The sequence below is a fragment of the Oreochromis aureus genome, linkage group 13, assembly GCF_013358895.1.
Source record: "Oreochromis aureus strain Israel breed Guangdong linkage group 13, ZZ_aureus, whole genome shotgun sequence".
NCBI lineage: Eukaryota > Metazoa > Chordata > Actinopteri > Cichliformes > Cichlidae > Oreochromis > Oreochromis aureus.
In genome coordinates, this window is record NC_052954.1 from 15,133,302 (window position 1) to 15,159,096 (window position 25,795).

Genomic DNA, 25,795 nt, shown 5'->3' on the forward strand with positions numbered 1-25,795 from the left:
TGTTTCCTCTACATTTATAAATTCATCGCTCATTTTGCAACTTTGATCAGATATTTTGATTTTGTATCATTTTTGCTTATTTAATGTGGCATACATTTCGTTAGGTGGGTTTTATAAAATAAGACACTGTCAAGGAAACTGGGGTACAGTAGTTTTCCTTTGTGTGTCACGAAGCATGGATCCAAATGATTGGATCGGCGAAGGTGTGGGGAGACTTTGAGGATACAGCCAGAAAGCACACCAGTATAGACAGGTAGTGACATTTTTACTTCACTGATTTTCCCAGCATCAACTGAGACTTTCATGTGAGTGTAGAGAGCAGTAACTGATATGTCTTCTGTGATGATTTATGTTTTGCCGGCTTTGAGGATTTCACATAGCTCTCTTAGGACACTACAAAGTTTGATACTTGTAATATGATGCCTCTGACTCTGTAGCTTTCCTTAAACTAGCGTGAAATCCATCAGCCAGCTCGTTGAATAAAGTTTGGGAAAACAAGTTTTTGCTGAAGTGGTTCCGAATATTACACATCTGAGTCTATTTATGGTCACAGCAGTTAAGTCTCTATATCTCTTCTACAGTATCCTATTGTGGAATTTAAGATAACCCAGTTTTTTCTTTTGAAAACTGCTATAGCTTTAAAGCTGCTTTGGAGTTACATTTCTGCTCCCAGACACACAAGTCAAAAGAAGCTATTAAAGTAGCTTTGAACTTGTGAATGCTGTGTGTATCTGCAAAATAACTCTGTATTCTGGGTAAAATAATGTGTTTTAAATGCTTCATATTTAAAATGTTGGGTGGATTGAATGGTCCCTGGTATGTCATACCCACCTCCAGTAAAGCAGAGAGATGCCAGCAACAGAATTTTGATAATGTTGTCATGGAAACGAGCTATTGAAAATAAGTAAATGGTATGAGCTCTTCCTGCTGGAAATGTACTGTGTTGGCATGTCAGAAATGCACAACGTGAAATGTAGGCTGCAAGTCTGAATTTGTTGTTGATGTTGTTGTTGTTGTTGTTTTTAAAAATGCATGAAATACAGGTACACGATGCCATTCTTTGGTGGTAGCTTTTTGAGAACAGGATAAACCCAGCTTTGTGTAAATATTGTAACCCTCCTTCCATTGTGCAGTTTTGCTCTCTATTCCCAGTGCTCACAAGCATGTTTTTCACTGGCTCTAAGTAGAATGACCTCTGAGCATTGATTTTATCATCATTTTCTCACAGCTGTGTGGCAGAGCTGTGCTTTGTTGTTGGAGCCTTTTTTCTTTGTATTTCAGCAGCATATCTTGATGTGTTCAAGACACTGCATTTGATAATTTTCCATTTTTTTCCCATTTTAATTAAAATCATACCCTAAACCACTAGAATATAAACTAGTTAACCCTACAAGTAGTACTAAACTGCAAGTCGATCAGTTGCACCGATATTAAGATTCTGTGCTGATACTGATGTTTTGTTGTTCTTTTCTCTTGTTGGTTTAAAATCTTTCAGCAAGTGATCACTCCAGGAATACCTAGAGCATGCTATATTATGGCAGCAGAAGGAAATGGGGAAAACAAGAGGAAGGTATAGCTATAACTCTAGATTTTATAGTTCCTATAATCTAGGAACAAGAACTGGTGCAACTCCAAGGCGTGCATCTCCTGAACTCATATTTTATTCACAATAGATTATAGAAAATATGTCATACATTTAAACTGAGATAATGTCACGTTTTTTTTTTTCGATGGAAGCAACAAATCTAAAAAATTTGGGATAATGCAATGTTTACAACTGTGCAGCGTCCCTCATCTTTTAACAACAGTCCATAAACATCTGGGAGACCAGCTGCTGGACATTTGGGTGAGGAATGTTGTCCCATTCGTGCCTGATATAGAATTCTACATGCTTAACATTCCTGGTCCATCTTTATTATATTCATCACTTCATAATGCACCAAATGTCTGGACGGCAGGCAGGCCAGTTCAACATCTAGACTTTTCTACTATGAATAGGTAATAGATACAGTTTGCAGTTTAGCACTGTCTTCCTAAATATGCAAGGCCTTCCATGAAAAAGACATTGTCTGAATGATCATATGTTGCTCTGAAATCTGTATATACCTTTCAGCATTGCTGGTGCCTTTCCAGATGTGCAAGGTGCCAATTCCGCAGGCACTGAGGCAGCTCCATACCATCAGCGATGCAGGCTATTGAACTGAATGCTGATAAAAAGCTGGGATGGTCCCTTTCCTCTTTAGCCTGGAGGACACAGCACTCATGTTTTCCAGAAATACTTTTACCATTTCAATTGTCCTGATCACAGAACAGTTTTCCTCTCTGCCTCAGTCCATTGTAGAAGAGGTTTGGCTGTTTTTAATGCAGTGTCGCCCGAAGACTCGAGGATCTCAGGCATCCAGTGTTGATTTCGCCAGATATTGTGGTTCTCTGACATAAACTAATGTTAAAAATACTAATAAAAAATGTGCTAGTTTGTACATACATTTGAGCTTTTACTGTACTATATTTGTGTATTGTGTATTTTTTACAAGCAGTGGTGCTGTGTGTGCAGTCTGAGCCATTACAGTTCATTCAGTGTGGTGCTGTTGGGTTAGGCCTGCTTCAGAGTTCTGTGCTTTCCTTGAACAAACAGAGAAGAGAGATTTGGCAGTGGGCGATTTGGACACATGGTGTAGGCTGGCCACCCAATCAGAAGTTAGATACAGTGCTTGTACTTTCTATCCTATTTTTATGTTGATTTCACAAAGGAACTTGTTCACTTATTTTTTAACTGGGTGGTCAAGATGCATTTTAGGCATCACTGTATCATTAAATGAACAAATATGCCATCATACAAAATTATAAGGTTGGAGCCTGAATTCATGGACAACAAAATTGCCACCAGTGAATTTCATCTTATTGGCTGATAGGCTTATGATAGTCAACAGGGAAAATAAGAGCTGTTCTGCTGATAAATCAATGGATCCCTGTTTTTTAATATATATTAAATGTTCAGTTCTGATAAATGCTCTCTCGAAATCCATTATTTTTGAATTTTAACACCATGTTGGAAACTTTTTTATCCTCCTGCAGCAAGACATGTTAAATAAATATTAAAAGTTCTGTGCTTGTTACTCTGTTGCTTTGTGGTGCTGAAAGATCATTATGGCCTCATCAGAATGTAACGCTTTAAATGGGGACATTACAACAAAGCAAAGACTTAAAAAGCCATTTTACACCAAAACATCTAAATATGATTTTCTATTATGTATAAATATTAAGCACAATGATATTTTTCACTAAAGAGGTCCTCTGAATACTTTAAACTGTAACCAAAGATTATAACAGTAAATAAGCCAATCCCAGTGGAGCAAATTTTGGTCCCCTAACTTGCATGCTTCAGACAGTTTCTTTTCTTTTTCAGAGTAATCCCACCAATATGTGACACAGCAGGTACTGTATGGCACTGTTAAGACAGAATATCATTGCTTAAGGCAAGGTGACAGGGATAATAATCTGCCATCCTTTATGTTTAATATTTAAATCCCGGAGGTAGAGAGGAAAAAATATGGCAGTGTCCTTGTTTCAAGCGCCCTCTCTACTCTATCAACTGAGTCCGGAGTAATCAGTCAAACAGCAAAGCACAATCTGGGATAACAATTCATGTTTTTTTAGACTACTTAAGATTGATTACTTGTAAAAATGACATGGAAACTACAAATGCCCAAAATTACATACAGAAATGCCAGAAAAAATATGCTTGTTTGTGGTTCTTCTCATATTTCATATTCTGCATTTGTATATGTTTATGTTTCTTCTGTTTACCAATCACAAGCGATGCTTAAGGCAACGCTGCCCACTTCTACAGTATTTGTGAGTATATGTGTTTGCTGTGTGCCTATTAGGATTTTCGTAACTGTGTAAACACAGATTCATTCCTTCCATTTGCAGCAATTACTCATTTTATACATATTTTCTGCCCCCAAGCCTGATGGGAATACAATCTTTGTAGGTCAATTTGGGGAATTGCAGGATAATATATTGCATTTTTATTAAATGAGCATATGCTACATACAGTACAACAGCATTTACCTCAGGAGGCACTGCGGTATGCAGTTGAGAAAGTGGAAAAGGTCACATAACTCAGAGGCAGCAGAATAACTGCTGCCACATGTAAATGTTGATTAATATCTGCAGTTCTCAGGGAAAAAATTATGAAATATAACTTTTTAGTTTAGCACCTTAAACATTTAAGTTTTGAGGCAATTACAACATGGCATTTGGCCTGTGAATCAGTAATTAATACTTGAGTGTTTTTCTGTGACATTTTAGTAATGTCTGTCTAGATTCATTATTTTCACTTTTCTGGGTTCTTTTTTGACATTCTGGGCAGGAAGTTCTTCAAATGTCGACTATTTGGGTCTGTTTTTACATTTATACGGCTAGTTAGAGTTAATGGCTGACAATATTGGAAGTGCAGAATGTTATCTGACCATCTTTAACCAAGTAAAGTGTTTTAACTTTTGAATGTCAAACTGGAGTTTGTGTGTTTTTTATATCCCACTGATGTCGTTTTGCATCCTTCACTACATTCTGTTTAGTGAACATGCAGCGTGTGGCTTGGCTGATAATTCAGCCAGCAAGATCTTGTGCAACAATCTAATTATATCTATATTCAAGAGGGATCCAAGTATTTCTCAGCGGGCTCCATGCAGCTGACTGTGTGTGCATAACTGCAGGCTTGATTAACAAGTTGTTGAGTCAGCACTTACTGTAGTAAAGTGCATCAAGCCCACAGACTTTCTAACCTACAGCAAGGTACTAAAAACTACCCCAAATGATTGCTAATCAATTATTGTTTAACTTCCGTTCAATTCCTTTAAAAGTGATTGCTGCAGTTGGCTTAATGTGTATAAATTCCACTGAAGCTCTTGAATCACTGTGGATTTAAAGTACATTTTCTGGCTTTCTGTGTCACTTAAACTTTCTTGGTGTACTAATACTGGAAATGGATGAACCACTACATTAAAAAAAAACAAAACAAACAACAACAACAAAAACTAATTTCCTTGTTCGGTGATACTGAGAATTACAAACCCAAGACATACATACATTACAGGCAGGGTTTAAAGTGGCATTTGGCAGGTGCAGGAACTCTAAGATTGGGTGTAGCGGTGCAGTGTGGAGAGAAAAATTGCTTAGAAATAAGTTGCAACTTGTTTTGTGAGTTCCAGCAGATTTTCTTTGCTTTAGACTTTCTTTGGTGGCTGATGCTGTTAGCAGCATTCATCCTTTTGTGTCATGTTTTATGTGTTAATTCCACTGTGGTCTTGTCCCGGTGTTTTATATCTGGTGCCAGCCATGACAGAAACAAATAAAATGCTAGGACCTAGAACCTCCCTGTAGGAATTTGCTGACATTTGTCATTATATTAAGGCAATGACCGTTATTCTCTTACTGATAAATTCAAAAACCAGGCCGATCAAAACAGCTGCCAGCTATGTCGACACAGCACGTAGATACGTTTCCAATGAGGTTACTGCTTAGATTATGTTGTAGGGTTTCAGAGAGGTTATCAGTGTTGGCATACCTACAGATTAGATTTGTGGATTTAGCCAACTCAGTGTGAAAAGAATTAAGCAGATGTTTCACAAGTTATTGCTGATTTCCAACCCCTGGACAGTAAGGGGTAGTAAGCCATTAGAAAAGCTAGAATTTGGTGACTGGATTTAGGGTTGCATGAAAATACTACCCATTAAACTTCTCAGTATTTTCATGCAACCTTTGAATAATACAAAATTTGTATTTGACTAGTTAGTTGCGATAATTCAGAAACACTTACTGTATAGACCTAATGCTTGATTTAAAAATGCTAAAATGATATAGCGTTACCATTGAAAATAATCTCTCATCTCATCTAGGCCGATGAAATAGTGCAGGAATTTTACATCTGCCCCACGAATGCATCACAAGGATAAGAAGGAAAAAGCAGTGTGGAAAAAGTTGTAAGCCTGGGGATGTCATTATTTTGTTATTACTGAGCAAGTATCTCCATCCAGTTACTGGAAGCAACACCAGGCTGCAACAGAAAAAAATAACTAATTCAAAAGTAATATGCATTAACCTGCCTATTAGATTTAGTTGCTTATTAACTGAAGGTGCCAGAATGCCATTCTAGACCACTTTAACCCCAGATTACAGGGCGGCATGATGCAAATTACACAGCTTTACAGTCATTTATTATAATGACTGTGTAATTAATGTTATTGTTACAAAGTGAATTTAGTGAAAAAGCAAGACTCAAATGTAGAATATTCACTTCATATCAAAGAGCCAAAATACCAGCATGGACTTGGAACAGTACTGGAAGATATGGAATGATGAGAATAGTTTGCAGGGCTATATAGATAAATGCTTGCTTTTCCCTGTTATACATTCTCATAAAAAGCGCTGAAGGTCAATATTTCTGTATATAATGAAGCTACCTAAAGCTGCAGAAAATATGGCTGATGCTACAAGCAAAAGGGCAGCTCGTTAATCTAGTCACAGTGGGGAAGCAAACCAAATTTGAGAACTTAAATGTCTTTCACCAAGATAAGCATAGGAGATAGAATATGTCAACTCTTAAGGTCAGATAGGTGCTTCACACTGATGTATTTTGATAAGAACAGCCATCTTAAAAATTGATCCTGAAATTACTTGAAACTGACTACTGATGTGATGATCTGAAGAGCTTCTGTAGGGCAAAGGCCTGTGGCTAGCAGAGGAGGAGTGTGGAGGACACACCACAGAAGGAGCTTGCAAGGAGTGAAGTGTGCTGAGAATACTACTGTGAGCAAACCATCAAGAAAAGTAAGGTGAAAGAGAAGAGAGTGACCTTTATGAAAATATCTGTCATCTCCCTCAGTTTCTCACCTAGTGGAGCTTAGAAATGGGTCGAAGACATGTTCTCTTTATTACTGCAATAAAATGACATGGGGAAATAATAACAAAAATGTGGTTTAAATTGTTTCTATTGCTAGAAAAAAAATGGTTTGCAGTTTTCTGCGGTCCCAGATATTGCAACATTATTTCCCATTGCGTAAAACTCGTCACCATAATTGGTTACATCAGCAACGCCTTGGTGCCAACGTAAATAACAGTGGAGGATCTTTGAGGAACTACATTGTATTTATTGGGATGCAGGTATGTTTCCTGGTCACAGAACAGAAATAAACCAGTGACAAGCTAATGGATGGAGAGTCGCTGGCCAGCTGGAGGAATCAGGGTTGGAATGTAAAATGGCAAACACTCTCCTCTCTCCCTCAGCAGCCACTGCCAAAATGCCCTGGAGCAAGGCACTTAACCCCTTGCTTATACTGTTTTCAGCAACAACCAGCAGAAGACTGATTGCAGTATAGCTCTGTGGTGTGAATATACCTGTACAGCAAGCAGGATGTAGGTCATTGAAGGAAAAACGAAAAACAAAATCATACACAAGCTGTCAAAACATTCCCTCTGCAAATAAATATTAAATATGATATAAACACAATATGGATGTACCCTCCTGCTGCTTATGTGCGTCTGTGTTTCTGTGAGCGTTAGATGGAAGAGGATGTAAAAAAGAAGTGAGCTGTGAAATGGTACCAAACGTACCCTTGAGGAGTTTTCCCCCTGACTTCCGGCCAATCTAGTCGCGGTGACAATTCCAGGAAGTTGCTGCACAAAGACACAGCCAATAACCATTCCTGAAGCAGTTGATGTGCATTGAACAGAGGCGATGATAGAAACTGTTCAGTACTGCGGACAGGCCAGGCTATAGCCGTTGTTGCTTCTTTTTATTATGCAAATACTAATCACAAAGCTCTACATGAAATCAATCTTCCTCTCACTCTCATCAAGAAAGGAAATGCATTTCCTAAAAAATGTTCCCAATAATCCGGTGCAAAAATTAAAAGCTGATAAAGCTATTCACATTCTGAATTGTTGCATTATGATAGTCTAGTGTAATCTTCACATCAGCCCAAGCAATTGAAGTAGCTCATGCATGACAAAGTGCTACAGTAATTCGTTTACCCTGCTAGGCAACCAGATGCACGAAACAACAGTTCTGGAGTTTTAGTTCTTATTAAACGCGTTCCTAATCCAGACCTGCAGAGGATCAATTATAGCTAGGCTTTGAGAGACCCCAGTCAATTTTGTTTTGTTTTTTTTGGGTTTTTTTTCACCTCTCAGGTAATAGGCTATATAAAAACCATTTTCATTTTGTAGGAGAGGTTCAATTGTTTACACAAGATAATGACTCGCCTCGCTAATGAATATTTAGTTAAGCCTAATTAAATAATCAATCAAGCAGCCCCGTATCCCCGCCCTGCCCTGCCACAGAGGGCCATCTCCTCAGCAGACAGGCACGCCTTCAGCCCGCAGCTTCTGATCACATTTCCTTAGCAACGTGTTTCCCCCGGTGTCCGCTTAGACGGCTCAGCTGTCTTATTCCCCACGGAGATACACATCTCACCTCTGACTAGCAAATTCTCCAGAATGATGTTACAAGTCACCGTCCCAGGGCGGAACACCTTTGCGACTTAATGGTGAGCATATATCCCACCGGCACACACGATGAAACGGCGTTAATTGCAAGTCAGCAGAGAGGTGTCTGCTGCACCTTTTCTGCATGCAGCAGATGGTCCATGTGAACTCCCTACTAGTAAGATTAGCCGTCCATAGTAAATCCTGGGCCTAGCAGTTGCAGGATGGGGGCAGAGGGACGCGTTGGCTACATTTAATGCTAAGCTGTAGTTCAATCTAGTTAATGTAGCGTCTTTCATCTTTGCATTATAATAACTTTTTAAAACTTCTCAAACTCTTAAGACTGGTATAGGTTGTAGTAGTGTGCACAGTTATTATTGTCATTGTTAGTGTAAAAAAAAATTCAGTGTCTGTAAATTAGGAGAAATTGGTCTGACTTTTATTTTAGTTCAAATGAGTCATGTAGTTATGAAAATTGTTCACAAATCACCGGTTATGGTAAATTTTGGATCTGCGTGCAGATGGGGATCTAAATCAAGAATTAAAAAAAAAGATATTTAAATAGATGTAACTGAAATAAACAAATGATCAATAAATACAATAAGCTGGGAGTGACCAGAGTGGAGGGGATTAGAAATGAGAGTATCAGAGGGACAGCTCAGGTCGAGCACTTTGGAGACAAAGAGAGACAAGGCTGAGATAGTCTGGGATAGCGGATTTACTGGACAGAGGATCTTGAATATGTAGCTGCTAGGCAGCAGGAAAAGAGGAAAGCCACAAAGGAAGTTGATGCAGGTAGCGAAGGAGACATGCTGAGGGTTGGTGTGACAGAGGAGGATGCTAGGGATAGCGTGAGATGAAGGCAGATGCTCCGCTGTAAACCCACAAATAGTAAACCCACATTTAATTAAAAAATAAACAATACATCCAATGTTAGAACTCAGTTTTCTTCTTTTTTTTTTTTCCCTCGCACTAAAAAAAATGCACAAGCAAATAGTTCAACATGTAAGAGTTTCTTTTCTATTTTAAAATTGCAAAGAATTTGGGGATTTCATCATCTACATGGGATTATATTAAAAGTTTCATGGAATCTGTGTGCACAGGGGACAGTGTCAAAACCAATACTGAATAGGAGAATCACATTAAAACCTTAAGTGACTCTAGTGGAAATCCCTGGCTGGCTCAGCAGTGCTAATAAAAACTATACTGGCAGTTAACAGTATATAGCTGCACGGATATGAGCTATAACGAGTTAAAACCAGTCGAACTGCATATGAGCAAGATTCAGAAGGCAATTGGCTTTTCTGGGGCCCAAGTTCATTTAAGAAGTATTGAGTGGAAATAAAATTAAAAAACCCTTTTTTGTAAGTTATGAATGATTCTTTCTCTAGGTTAAAGATGAGTTTATTAGCTCTGCATGGTTTGGTGTGAGGGTACATCAGTGCTCATGGCATGGATAACTTGCACATTTGTGAAGAGCCAATCAATGCTGAGCAATGCTTGTAGATTTTAGAGCGCTATATATGCTACCATTGAGATGATTTGATGATTTGGCCTTGCTTATTTAGGTAAAATGAAACCAAAACATGTTTTTCTGGTGATTAAAAAACTGATAAACATGAAACTACTCGTTGTATAAAATTTAAAACACAAATCTGTTGTTTAGGGGAAAATACACTTTCTTAGGTATACTGTACACTCGTGTGAAGTTTCTAAGAGAAGAGTTGGTGGAGATGGAGAAGAGTGTTTGCTTGACCTCCAGCATCCACACCTAACATTAGCATGCCACAAGCTCTATATAGGTGACTCAGAACAAACAGGAAAAACAAGAAAAACTATGGATAAAAATAACTAAATAAACAAAACTCTCCAAAGCAATTTTCTGGTCTGCAGGTGTGCCACATATTCTGGATCATGATAACCAAGCTGCCTCACAGACGTGCCTGCAGTATTTCCTTCATGCAGAGCTCTTAGGGCTCTGCGTGGCAGAAAGTGTATATACTGCAAATCCCCAAAGCACTGCACAAGTGTTACAAACAAACAAAAACTCACAGCCTTAACTTATTTAGGTTCTCCTCCAGAGCCCCAAATAAACAGGAAACACTGTAGACTATACAGGGGGGCTGGTGACTGATAAAGGTAGTGCCTAAAACAAACAAAAAAAAGAGCAATTCATTTCAAGCTGGCAAAGCTGTTGTGCTGCTGGCTTTGGCCTAATTTAACCCATGGTTTGAGATATTACAGACCTGAAAACATTCTGTAGTTTTGCTTCTTTTAAATGTTGTTTAAGGTTTTAGAGAGCACAGAAAGAACAAAAAAATAGGTGTCTGTGAAGTTTAATTTCCCATGCACTTTTATAAGATACAGGCCAAAACTGAATGACTTGTCTTCTCAGTATTACTTTACATGATTCAGGAAACAGACCTGAAATTTGAGTGAAAATTGGTTTTGCCTTTGGCAGCAATCACCTCATTTAGAGTAAGAAAATTGATGTGCGGGTTAATTTTCAGGGGGCTTTAGGCCTGGATGCTCATCATTGTTATAAGTGATTAGTGGTGATCCACACATCTACCCAGGGCGCACAAACGATCAGTCCAGCAGCGGCTGTGGCCAGTAGCCTGCTGGTGGTTCACTGCTGTTTCAGAGACATCCCGCTGCTGATATAGTAATAAAGCTGATTTGTATCAGTTTGAAGGTTATAAATAACAACCAAAGATCGTTTTCTTCTTATTATTATTTTGTAGCTGAAGCGTTTTGGCTTTGTAAATATGTTCAGGAGCCGGTCTTTGTTCGAACCCACTTAATGATGGTGGCAGTTGACCTTTTTCTGCTCTAACCTACTCTGAAATGGGACATCATCTACCAAATCCATCACCACAGTGTTGTCAAAAGTGAATTTAACAGTGAGTGGACAGAGAAATGAGTTCTGTGCCAGCTGATTTAAAGTCTGTGTTTACTTCACAGTCAGACTTTCTCAGGTAAAATATCTGTTCCAGAATTTTTCTGTTGTTTTTTTTTTTTGTTTTGTATTGTTCACTCGGGAAGCTTTTAGAATGAATTGGTATGCTGATGACAAATGATGCTCTACCAAATATTGTCAAGTTGATAAAAGCCTACAAGTCTGTAATGCCGGTCATGAAGTTCATCTCATCGCATACCTCATGTGTGGTGATAAATTGAGAGATGATTTGCTTTCGCCTTCTGATTTAATAATTTCAGCAGATTCACTGTGGCACAGAGATTTGCAAAAGACCCTTTCTTTGTTATGATGATCCTGAGGGACATGTTATGACAGAACAGCAGCAGATTTCATCAATGTGGGAGGCTTACAACTTGAATTCTAATTTAATTCAACTTAATTTAATATGCCGTACAAATATAAACTTCCGATAAGTCATCTCCAGTCCCTATGCAGCGAGGGGAAAAAAGTAAAAAGTACACTCAATACAGCACAATAGCAAACACCATCAGCATTCAGTCACTGCAGCTGCCAGGCTGTGAAAAGTTCTGAGGAAATGATAATGAGAAATTACCATATACAAGGATGCTTACACTATTTATCTCAACAATGTTTGCCTCAACTTACACCTGTGCGTCCTCGTTCTTGCAGAAGTGCCATTGTACTGTAACTAGCAATTGCGCCTCAGTCACTAACCACCATCTTCATCACTGTCTGTGCATCGTGCTGACAGCTTAATGAGCCAAACTTTGCTACTTGTGAAGAAAACAAGAAAATGTAATCTTTCTCATTAGTTGGCAAGTTAGCAAATGTTTTCAGATGTGGCCTAGTTTCTGATCAAACTGAGCTTTGTTATGTCAAATGTCCTATTTGATCCAGATCTTATCTTCATCTAAGCTGCAGCGCTTTATTGACTATTTATTACCGAGTAAGCTCCTGATCTCTTTCGCGATTGAGTCATTTGGTCGAGAAAGTGACATTAATAGGGGAAAATGTCCTTCATTCAGTAATCTTCACATTTAAGTTGCCTAAACCATTTATTTAAGAAAAAAGGGAGCTGATTATTAAAATATTTTGTAGATTAATTTTCTTTCAATCACCGTATCAGCTATTGTAACCTGTGACAGACAGCAATTGACATGTAACCTACCAGTATGATGTGATAATTCGTTGTGTCCTCCTCATGTCTCTCTCAGTCATCAGTCAAGCGAGGATTTACACAGCTCCCTTGATCCATTGCCCTCTACACACCTGCGTGATTGGCATCCTAAATTGTGGGGTGAACTAAAGTGCAATGATAGCAGGAGGCTGTTTGAGACAATTAGTTGACCCCCACAAGCATTACCTTGCTTCTGACCCCATGGCCCTTATTAGCTGAACCATTTCACTGTGTGGCCCACAGTTTAATCCTAATTGATCAATACCTTTAAGGCCTCTTAATATCCCAGAGAACCTTTTGGTCTGTTTATTTAAGTGGAGGCCAAACACTATAGATTGCTGTGGAGGTATGAATGAGTGTCGAATGCAATTTTAGATGGATTTAGAATCAGATATGAACCAAGATGGATAAATGTCATTTAGAGTCTAAATGAAGTTTACTGTGCAAATACCTATGGTTTAAACAGCTTCTCACTGTATTATGAGTTATGATAGTAATTTGGTATTGAAACAAATGTGCTGATTGCAATCGTTTGGCTTACTTGCTTATTGTATTCTTGCTGAATTCCAGTGGAAATGTGGAAAATGAATAGTCTTTCCTGGCCTTAGTGTGCCTTCTGTTATCTTTTTACTCATTCTGCTTGTTGATGTTGTCGATTTACTGCCACATGCATGGTGGTATAAGGTGGTCTTCATTTCACTCCAACTTTGGGACAATTCATGGTGAGGCTGTTGGGGTGACTTGGGTCTTGTTATTATGTGGTAGTTGAGATATAAACAAGTGTACCACAGCATACAGCATTACGCAGTGCATTATTGAATTGTAGCTGATACTGTGAAAGTCCAATTTCTATTCAGTGTATACAGTACATCCTGACCTCTTGCCTAAATCACATTACTGGTTACAGGCAACTGATAGCAGTAAATATAGCTGCCACTACTGTGCTACTACTAATAGACAAAAACACCCTACAGTGACACAGTATTAGATTCTGGTGTTGTGCTGTTTTTGGTAGTTTCAAGGTTGTTGTCATTTGGTTGTTGTGGATAATTTACAGTACTCTGTATTTAAGGGGAAAAAAAGTTTGTACAATTCTAAGGAATTTGAAAGTCAGTACTTTGTATGACCAATTGTATTAACTCTCTTAGGCTTTTTTGTAATTTCTTTAAGTACAGGTAGTCTTCAGGAATAGTTTTTAAAGGAAACTCAGAACTCTTCTTTGGATGTCAGCTGCGTTTTGTTCTGTTCTTTGTCAAGATGATTCCATCATTGCTTCAATACTGTTGAGGTTCAGGCTCTGGGAGGGCAATCCATGACTGATTGACATGACAGGAATGCTTTTACTGCACTGGCAGTGTGATTGAGAGCATTGCCATGCTGAAAAACAAAGCTGCTGCTAATCAGAGGCTTTAAAGATGCTATATGGTGGATATTAAAATCTGATGGTTCTTTTCTGCATTCATAATTCCATTCCAAACACCACTGGCGGACATGTAGCCAAACCAAACCACGACAGAACCGATGTGTTTTACAGTATATATTGATTTTGATTTGAACCAATTTTTTAAAATTTAGATTCATCACACCCCAGGACTGTGAATGAATGAAGCAGCCAAAGAAAACCTTTAAAAGATCATTAAGAAGCCTGGAAAGCTGTTTCTTCAGACCACTTTAAAAATTAAAGAAAGTTTGACTCCATGGAATCAAATTGTAAAGAATTTAGGGTTTGCTCTGTACTTTTGTATTGTACTATCTAAATGAAACTCTGATTTCCAGTTTTATTAACAATTTTGTTATCATGTTTTCATATATTTAAAAATTCATTTGTTTTTTATGCTCTAACTAATTAAAGTTGTTTGTTAGCCACTTTTTAAAAACCAATATAAGAAATTCCATATCTTCACGTGTCTTTTGAAACTTTGTAGGCTTGCGACGGGGATAATTAACATACTTTTACAACCTGTAAGCCAAGAGCAGCAGGCTTGACGATTCTCCAAATCCACAGTTTCATCTAATCAAGGATTAAACTCGAGTGTGGATTAGAGTTTTGTTCTTACTGTGGTTATATTAATAAATGTGACAATGGAAAAATGTCAAAAGAAAAGAATATTTTGCAATGGCAATTGTTTTGATTTTATTGCAATGGCACCAATCTGTGTTCTCAAGACACTTTCCATGGTAGAACACAGGGCTGGACTGGGACAAAAAATCGGCCCGGGCATTTTGACTAGAGACCGGCCCACCAGGATAGAGATTGAAAATGTGACGTCATTCAGGGGTAAAACCGCAAAGGATTATGGGAACTTGAGGCAAGCGGCACTAGCGCACGCAGGCTTTCAATTGAACTCAGTTACACAGCGATAAAAAGAAACACAAAAAATGGCAAGAAGCTGTTGTATTATTAACTGCAATAGCCGGTCGCATGACAGCCACGGGAAGCCGACGGATTACGTCGTTGAAGAGAAATTGTTCGAGCCATGTTTCCGAAGTAACAAAGAGGTGATGGATGGACTGGATTGCAGCCATTCAAAGACCAAATAAAACTTCCCAGAACACTCCAGCTCACATGTTAGTCTGCTCCAAGCATTTCCACAAAGGTCAGTGTTTTGTAGTAGTTAATACGTCATTTTTTTTCATAACATAATTGGTGATATAGGTTACAAGCAAGTCTTGCGCTGAACAGAAATTGTAGCTGCTATGCTCCTTTATTTATTGTGCATAAATAGTGAATTGTCCTGACACAATATTGCGTTTCGCTTCTGTTATTACCATGGTACATTGACAAAAACATATACTTTTATTCACAGGATAAAACAGTTGTTTTGTATCACTAATTGCCCAGTGCATTACAGCATACAATATTATTGTCACTGCTACATTTCTGTAATGCCTACCAGAAATTATTTCCACTACTAATTAATTACCGTTGAGCTCAAAGGTCCTATTAATAAACGGTTAACGAATGTGTATTTATGACAACGATTTGTGAGACTGGTAAACTTACCTTTGTTTGTACGATGGTCTTTCGTTCTACACGGTGCATTTCAAGGTCCTGTACCCATCCGTTGGTAAACTGTACCTGGGCTTGTTGCAGTGACTTCAAGTTACTAAAACTTCATGAGTGTATGCACTCACCCAAGAACCGTATAATTATAAATCTGAGCGTGGTGAAAGTTGGGCAGCACGCTGACGTCTTTTGTCCACTCTGTGTGCTCGTAAGGGTCTGACCCTTTCACTCCTTTGATTTTTTTCCTCGTATCTTTTCTTTGCCTTTTCGTCGAGTCTGTCTTTGTACGGACCGGCATTGTTCTCCTTAGTTTTGTACATTACTTTTTTGTGCGGCAAAGAAAAACCAAGAAGGTATTGGAACCGGAGAATGAACGTTTTGCGGTGCTGCAAATGCTTGCATTTGATGCAGTACTTGGATTGTTTTGCCTCGAGTTCCCGGCATGCAATGCGCGAGAGTCACGTGATCTGTCAATCCTATAGGAAAAACCTTAAATTAAGACCAAGAACACTAGAGGTGAGACATGATCATTAATTAATATTAAAATTAATAAATGACAGATTTAGTGATATTTTCATGAACACCTCCTTTCCTTTTTTTGTTCTCCATTTTCTTTAGTTCGTCTATAAGATTGCTAAACAAGGGGGAGGGTGCATCCGGCCTCCTCGGCTGTAATTGGTCCAGCCCAGAGTCGATCATGACCAATTGGCCAATCCAACACCTTTCATTATATATACCCTTCCTAAAAAAAAAAAAAATAAATCCATCAGCCTGTAAAAACAAAAAATCGCCAGCGGCCCACCGGGCAAATGCCCGGTATGCCCGATGCCCAGTCCAGCTATGGTAGAACAGGTGCTTTATGTCTTCTTGTTTTCAACTTACGGGAGGTCCTGCTTCTGTACCTATTGGTTGGCTGCCATTGATTCCAGGGGAAAAAAGGCTTTTTAAAAATTACCCCTTTTTAAGCAATTTTTAAACAGATTGACTGATGATTCTATACAGCCGTTGTTTTTTTTTTTATGTCCCAGTGGCCATTTAAAGTTAATTTAGATGAAAATGAAAAAACCTACTTTTGGCAACTTGCTTGTTCATTTCCTGACCCAACCCTTTTAGGGATTTGTGTCTCCGTCCAGTCTCGAACCAGGATTCCTTTGTGTATTATAAAAACTTCCACGTAAATACCTAAAACTTGCTTTTACAAGAACTTGAATCATTAGTTCCACTAGCAGCTCAATATTCCTGGCATGACTATTATGTAAACAGATCTGCTCAAAGTCTTTCCTTTTCAAAAAAAAGGTTTAATGTACAAATTAAATTTCTTTGAATATATATTGAGTTTTTTAAGAGCTTTTTTTTATTATCTCATAATGAAATTCATTGATTTTTTTTCTCCTGTTTTATAATTATGAGAAGTTTGTGAGGTGCTTTGTTTTACAGTATAGTTACAATATTCTGGCAAGAATCTCAATCATGTGTTTTTTGGTGCTTTTACACTAAAACCAACAGACTGCCAAAATGACATCTTTTTACAGCGCATCAGTGTCTCGTCTGTCTGGCCACTTTTTTTGGCATCACAAAATTGCCAGACCCAAAATTGGAACTACTGTAACTATGGAGAAGGATCACATCTGTCACATTTTTTCCCCCCCGCACACAAGGACCACAACTTCTGCTATAGAACTCTAATGTACGGGTTTCATACTTTTTGAAGTGTAGGCTTATTCTCAAAAGGCACTGAAGCAGGACTGGCTCTTCACCAGCACCGCTCACACCAGATAGAAAACATCAAAATGCTGAAAAAATAAAGGGTTGCTCTGTTGCTATGAATGAATCCTTTCATATCTGATCTAATCTCCTTTGATTCATTGTCAATGTAAAAATACTGAAGAACTTTAAATAAAAGTTAATTAAAAAACGGATAACTACATGTAAATGGTGATTGCACAGGTGCTGGCAATTATTATTCTGCAATCACTAAACCTATCCCACATTTTGTCCTCTTTTATTAAAATTTTAATTCAATATTTTTTTCTCACAAATCAGCCGACAGGTTTCCAATTTGTTCGGTGAAACACAATAGTCATCCTCATCTGGTGTAAATGAAGTCTTCTGGGTCCCCACAGAACCCCCAAGACAATACTTGCAATCTCATTCATTTTATCACTCCCTCTTCTATTGATATTGGTGTTCCATATTCAGCGTTTTATTACTTATCGCCATGCAGTTATTCATATCAGCCCTTGTGAGCTGATCAAGAAGCAGAGTTTTTCTTGCAGCGAGGCTTCTCTACTTTGTTGTTTTATCTGGCGCACACGTATGAAAAAGGCCTGAGGGAGGAAGACAATGCTGTCTGCTTTAACTCATCTCGCTGCCTGACACTGAGGTATCAGGCACCAGCAGGGGAGAGAGAATATTTTATCTGACATTGTCACTCTCTGTAGAAACCTCCGGGAGGCTGAGGCTGCTGTGACACACTTGGTGGTCAGCAGCACTGCATATGATTATGACAGCTCCTGCTACCCTCGCAGAAGCCATAAGTCTGTGGTGTTATTGTAAAATGAAATCTTCATAATAACAGCGTGGGCTCAGTCACTTCTAGTGCTCTGGATAAAGTTTTAAGCAGCAACAGTGTGTAGCCGTAAAACATGTTTGAAAAAATCTCTTTGTTTTCTTCAGGCGATTGCTACTTTGGTGGACTTTGGAGTAAAGCATCACATGAAGTTGATCTTAAAAGTCCCAAACTGATTTGGATTAAATACAAAGAAAGAGGAGACATGAGATCGTCATTGTTTCACGTGAGTCTCATTTTTGTGGCCATTCATATGATCCACTGCCAAATACTTTGCAACAGGCAAGCTTCAACCGAATGGCACCTTAAAAAACACACAATCCAAATGAATTGGACTCTAATAGGGAACATCTGCAGGAGTGTTTCTGAGTGTTGGGATTCCCAGCGGGGAGACGAGTCAAGTGAGCAGCCTTTCAACTTCCCACAGATATGCCCACTTCAGCTACAACATGGAGACAAACTGCTGATGTCTGCTGATGAAACACTCAAGTCATATGGCATCAAACTCCTAAATGTGTCAAAAGATAACTTTGAAAGCTGTTCTGCAACTGGACAGAGAGAAGATCAGTTTCTCTTCCCTCACAACATAAATGAAAGAGAGCAAGTCGACGCGAGGTGGCTCATGCCGGGTCACCGTTATTTTATTGCGCTGCACGAAGGAGACACACAGCTGTGCACGCTAGGTTTGAGGCTGAACGTCACAGTTAAAACCCAACTTTGTCGGAGTTCCCCGATGCTTCGACTTTGTTCGGGGAACGGTGTCTGTCAAACAGGAGTCGGAGAGAGTGCATTCCACTGTCGATGTCACCACAAGTATTCCGGGAGGTTTTGTGAAAAGTTTGATGCTTGTTTGGATAACCCCTGTGAAAACAAAGGAGTCTGTTTGAGCAATGGATCCACAGATCCACACTACAGAACATATAAATGTCTGTGTCCTCCACATTTTACAGGTGAGCACAAATGTCACTGATCCCATTTATTGAGTTCTCGTAATTGTTTGAATAAGGGCTAGGTCAGAGCATCTAAAAATAGTCCTATACATCACTTGTGGCTGTAACATGTTGCATTTGCTACAAAATCAAAGTTTGTCGAAGTGTTTATGAGAGACATACTCATGTGCTGAAAGAATGCAAAAGCAGCTTCTGAATTATGGATTTATTGAACACATCAAGTTAATGTTTTTCACCATAACCCTCTGACACTCTCATTTAATGCAAACAGAATTAATTTTTACATCGCTTGTGCTCCAGATGACTTCCTTCTTAAGCTCCTTGCTGAATAATCTACAGTAATGACTTTTTTCCTTAACAAAATTAAAATAAAAGGCATTAGACCTCTGCGCATGCAAGCAAACTTAATTCTGCTCATCTACTGTTTTTTTCTGTCTGGTCCTCTGTGAATAATCATCTAATGGGCTGTTTGTTTTAGGGGTTAACTGCTCTGAAATCATTGGGAAAGCAAACTGTGACAGCATCTGTGAAAATGGGACATGCCTTCAAATATCACCTGCATCCTTCAAATGCATCTGTGACACTGGTTTCTCCGGTAAGCATCTCTTATTTTAGACGGCTGTTTATATAACGTAGATGGACTGTCTGGCTCAGTAACAATGAAGAGCTGCTCTTTAAACAGCATGTCACAGTTTTAATCACTGCCAGGCAAATCACACAGTTTACTGCAATTCTGTATACAAAGCACAATGGAAAGAGTTTTTTCCCTCACCTCCCAGAACCATGTAATTTCCCTCAAACAGGAGGGCTATCTTCAAATCATCATAAATCATAAAAAGATCAGCATTTCCTTGTGGGCTATAAACTTGATCCCACTCGATGTTATATTTGTCATCATAATATATGAAGGGGCCACTTCAAATCAAATACCTCATATTACAACCAGTGATGTGCCGCTCTAAAGGGCCTGGGCTATACTGCTAGCTAACGGAGCGTGCCGGAGATAATAAAATAAAGGTTTACAGCAATCAGGTAAAATGTAATTTATAGTGTATTGTTTCTGCTGAGCGCGTAAAGATAAGAACGAATATTATTCAGTGCTCGTTATTTGAAGAATAAGTCCCATTTATGATAGTATTTATAATTACAGTTTACAGGTGGCACACATCAGGCTTCCAAGTTCAGGATAAAACGAACGCGTCACTTTTTTAGGTCACAACAGAAACAACACACGTGATGTAAAGTTGATACACAGAAAGGGCAGAATTAATATACATCTGAGAACTGGATATAGTTATTTGGAAATCCATCACTTTGCTTCTGCTGTGCTCATATTCACAGAGACAAATTGCATGGTTATATTATATTTAGGCTGAGGGTTAAAGTAGCTGATCCCCGTCTGTAAGAATCACTTACAAAAGAAAATCAAAGAGCATTGTGACACATTTTTCACTGCCAGCCAAGACCATCCACTTCAGAGACAGTGCTGGACGCTCATGTATAGGCGCTGAGTGGGACTTTTGCTGTGGCGAAGATGTATGGCACATTAGTGATTCACTCATTATTTAGCCTCATCCGCTGTATTTTTGTACAGTCGGGTCAATCGTTATCACACACAAATGGTTACAAGACCTAGATGCTCCTCGGGCTGCCCTCGATATCACTCTCTGCTATAAAAATCAAGCCTGCAATGAACTTTCTGGAGTAAAATCTCCAAGTGGCTTTTCACATTGATTCATTGTTTTGTTTGGAGCACAATTTGTCCTGGCAGCATTCTTGAAGTGTCACAGCTTTGCCTTTCGAGTCCAGCCCATGCTTTCAGCTTATTATTTTAGAGATGTTGTTTCAAGGTTACTTCCAGTACTGTCTGGCATATTCTTTTTTCTTTATAACAAGAGATTATTAAGGCCATACAATAGAAGGAGAAAAAAAAAAGTCATTTTAAAAGGTATTCTTGGATGTTTTATGAAATGGCTCTGAAGATTTAAAAGAGAAAAAGATTACTGTAGCAAGATTACAGGATAATTTTCAAAATCTTTGAAAGAGGAAATTATCACTTTGCCTTCATCCCCTTGTTGGTAGTGAATGCCAGATACCTGCTGAATTGAGTACTGAATATTTTTGATCAGGTAGAGGACATTATACTTATGTTAGTTCCTTAACGCAACACCGGTGGACTAGACTTTGGTTCACATGAACTTTATCATATTTTCCTTTTATTCAAGTCTGAATTGCTCTTTGAAATGTTACTTTTTTCTCTAACTACAGCATTGGGAGTGAAACTAGTAAAAAGAAAAAAAAAAAAAGAGTCAAATGATTTTTGTGTTAGCTGTTTTTTGCTTTTGTTTTGTTTCATTTAAAAGAAGCATTTTGCAAGCCTTTTAACCCAAGCTGTCAGTGATGACAGTATAATGATCACCAGCTACTTACATTTGTTAAAACCAAATAGTTGGCCCTATTAAAGAAAACATCTGCCCTTGTTTGAATTCAAATAGATAATTCCTATAATTTCCATCAGAAACAAATTGTGGACTTACATGCTCTGACTGCTTTTGCAGCTTCTTGTAATTTGCTTTAATTGCTGCTGCTCCCTCAAATAAGCAGACTCCACTGGGTGCTTTCGCACAGTCATGGTGTCTTGGTGTCCCATCAGCTTCTTGGGAGTTCTGTAGAGCTCGTGCTTCCTTTACCTCCCTGCTGCAGTTGGCTCATTAATCAAGTGGAAGTTAGTGGCTGCTCCAGTGCTGGCTGCCCTCACAGGCCAAAGTCTATGCGCAGAGAATAATGAGCCAAACTCATGGGATGTTTCAAATGAGATTTTCTTTTGATTTGACTCTCTTCTACTCTACCTCTAGGGCATTTGTTGTTAAGTATTACCATCTTTATAAGACAATTTTCATTTGGAATACAGTGTTAATTGTTTCTAAAATCTTGTTGGTAATAAAGCCAAGTTTTGAAAGTTTAATTTGGTGTATATATGCAGTCATTAGCCTTGTTAAACTGTTTTAATTAGGCATTGACATGCTGGTGTTTTATGCATATTAGATGGATGCAATTCAAAATCACTGCAGAAACAATGGCATTTGAGATGAGAGCACAACTGTAAATGACTGTAATAAATATATAAACCATCGTTGGTGTTAACTAACATTGTTAGCATTTTACAGAGGGAATTATCATTATTATGCTTCATTAATACATGTGACAGATGGAAATTCTATGGGAAAGCAGTTTATAGAGGTGCAGCTTTGAGTGGACCAGTTCTGAAAACTCAATTTCTGATGTAAAATGAGCTGAAGCAAAAAGCAAACTCTGAAGTTGGGCACAGTAAGATTGATGCCCACAGAGGAGGCTAGGAGGAGCCTCTGGGACATGAGCACTTGTATCAGCAGGGGGATTAAAGAAAATATGCAAAAAAAAAAAAGAAGTCACTAGAAAGATAAATGTGTAGGCATCATGTGAGAAAGAAAAAAAAACCTCACAAGGGAATAACATCAAAATTTATTCACCTTGACCTTGCAGTGATTTCAGTCTAATTTTATCCTTTGTGCACAATATCACTGCAGCATTACTTTGTCCCTGGTTAAGTTCACAGTTGTGAAATTAAACTGCTGGCTAGAGCTTAGGTCAAAATTACTTTATCTAAGAAAATGCTTACCATATGCTTAAAGCTGTAGCGCTCGCTACTTAGTAAACTGCATGTTTATCAGTTATAAATCTTTGTTAACTTTAATTTGGTGCATATCCAATGATGTATAAATAATAAAAAAAAACAACACTGTGTTGTGCGCATAAAAATATTGAATAATACAGCAGGATTTAATGAATAAACTTGTATACTTTTTAAAACATTATATGAGAACAGTGAAATATAAGAAGATAATATTAAAAATAAAATAGTATTTGAGCTATAGTATAAAACTGTTCCAGGACATTTACCATGCATTAATAAAAATCGATACAGCAGTTTACTGTAAGATTTTGTGTGACAATATTATATTGATAGAAGGGCACCAAATATTGATATTTAATTAAATAAGTTAAAATACTCTGAAAATACTACGAACTACAGGGTTCATCTCATGCACCGCCATCCTGAGGTAACATTAGCTGAGCAAACTTAGATTAAATCACAGCAGCCAAAAACAAACAAACACAAAAAAATCATCCAACACACCAGGACGCCTGATAGAAAGGAGCCTTTCTACAAACAGTTGTAGAAAGACTTTGACTGACTGCAATCACTGACTGAAGTTTTGTAAATAATTGCCATCTAATTTATAAATGTAGGCATATTCCTAACATGTTGCCATCAGTCTGAATCAATCTTTGGCTGCCAGCTGGTTGTATTCTGGTTATATTTCAATAAAACAGGAGGGTTGCTGAGCACAAATGTAATAGTCAAATATGATTTTTTGTTAAATGTGAACTTCTGCCTATATAGACAGCAACAGATGTGTGATTGTAAGCAGTATATTACAGGTAATTGCTGTATTTTTAGAAATATTACATTTAACTGTGAACTTGACCCCATTCCATATAATGAAAACATTTATGTCAGGTTTGCAGCAACAACATAAGAAAAAGTAATAATAGGTGCAATAGCTTTATCTTATTGGATAACACAGATATTGTCATAGTTTAACTTTGAGGATATAAATTGCAGGTGAAAAAAGGTGATAAATCACAGTATGTGTCATTGCAATAATCGGCATATCACAAAATGTTAAAAACTGCAATAATAGAAACTAAAAATAATAAAAATGAATAATAATAAATAAAACAACAATAATAATAAAATTACAAACCTATGTGGCATAAACCACATACACATATAACTATTGGCCTCATGCATTAGGCTTCTCAGTTTATACAATTCAGTGTTCATAGATCATTTGGCAGCTACTGTGCCGAGTATTACTGTGACTACTAGTCTTAGGAAGATACTTCCACAATAGAAATGTCTGTTTCCTCACTCAAACATGGAGAAACTGTCAGGAATAATCACAGACCAGATATTTTCCTCACATTTTTTATCCTCATAAAAACCAGACCGCTTTTAATTAGCTCAGGTTTATCCCACATTTAATTATATTACGAGTGAGGCTTTTTTACAGTGTTATCAAACAACTACTATTCCTGTTTACGCTCGTGATGTAAATGCTGTGTGTGCTGTGTGGACTGATTTAATGGGATGGCAGCGGCGCTGTATGGCACAAGCACAAATTTAAATACACACACACAGCAGGAAGCATATTACCCTGAGACTGAGGCAGTTCTCCATCATGCGGGCTAAACGGGAAAAAAAAAACAAGAGGAGGCGATGCAATCGACTCCATCTTTATAGCTTTCAGGAAAAAAAATGGATTTTTAGGTGAACGGTTCCCAATAATTTGTGTTTGGCGCTGCGGGTTTGGTTTCCCTGAGGTGAATATGATATAAAATTATTATTTTACTCTGTACAGACACAAGACTGCTGTAAACTACATGTAGAGCTAAACAACTTAAGTGACAGCTGTTATTATACTGCTAGTTTGTGATTTTTCATGTCTGAATGATTTGAGAGTTTTACTTTTGACTCATTGTTTTGGCTTTGGTGGGAACGTCATCCTACCAATTTAGGATAGTAAATCATCAGTTAAATACAGGATAACAAGACACGGTGACTCTGTGTACAGTCAGTCTTGCATCAAGTTTATTTGTGGGAGCATCTTTTTAATGTTATGCATGCATAGTGCCAGGAAATGGCCCTACACATGCCACTATCCTGTGTAAATGATTAAACCTGTCAGTCATCCCTTCATTCTTGGATTCTAAATCACATCTGCATTTCATTTCTGGCATGAAAATTCTTTGAAGTCATTCCATGCTTGTTAATTTCCATGTTTAATATTTGAGGTTCAAGAGTATACAGAATAGTTCAATTCATGCTATGCTAAGAACGCCAGTAGACGCAGTATAGTTTCTAAATAAAAGTGCAGTAATCTATTTTGCTGGTTTTGCAGGCCCACCGTGTGAGAAGAGGAAAGCCTCCTGTGACCCAAATCCATGTAGAAATGGTGGTACATGTGAAGAGAGTCCCACAGGATTTGTTTGTCATTGTCCGGAACGATTTGCGGGCCTCTGCTGCGAATCTCGAGTTAACTTCGATTGCAAGTCGTACCCATGTCAGGAGGAACAAATGTGCACTGCAGGGGATCGCGTGAGGACTTTATTTCCCTTATTTATTTTCCCTCAGTGGGACGTAAACAAGAAATGGCACATGAAAATTAATAGTGTCTTGAAGCGAGATCAAATGCCTTCATTCTAAAAGCTCCAGGAGCAATTAATGTTTCCTGGTGAAGATGAGCTGTGGGAAAGGGTGTCTGCTTTCTCTAACATTTTGATTGAATGACCCAGTCTATATTTAAGTGCCAGTTTGAAATGGCTCTCATCAGAACCTTTTTGTAATTGGATGCCTGCTGCAATTTGCACCTTTCACAGGAAATGCTAGTGTACTCATACATTTTGCAGAGGTGGTAGTGTTTCTAATGCTCTAGAGGATACTCTGGGGAAAATACAGCAGTGGTCTAATTGTCTTTCTCTACGACCTTTGTTTTGTTCATTACAGTTTGCCAAGTGCACTACACATTTTCGAGACCCACCTAAGGATACCCGAGCA

The 25,795-nt window shown here is 38.2% G+C and overlaps 1 protein-coding gene across 1 annotated transcript in view; it reads left to right on the top strand.

Annotated features, from left to right (window-relative positions):
- The first annotated feature begins 18,388 nt into the window (after nt 1-18,388).
- Nucleotides 18,389-25,795, top strand: part of eys (eyes shut homolog) — a 158,268-nt gene continuing 150,861 nt past the window's right edge. The window contains exons 1-3 of the mRNA XM_039621642.1: nt 18,389-18,410; nt 19,613-19,729; nt 25,140-25,336. Of these exons, the coding sequence (XP_039477576.1) occupies nt 25,316-25,336 (21 nt within the window). The 5' untranslated portion in view covers nt 18,389-18,410; nt 19,613-19,729; nt 25,140-25,315. The remainder of the gene's footprint in view (nt 18,411-19,612; nt 19,730-25,139; nt 25,337-25,795) is intronic.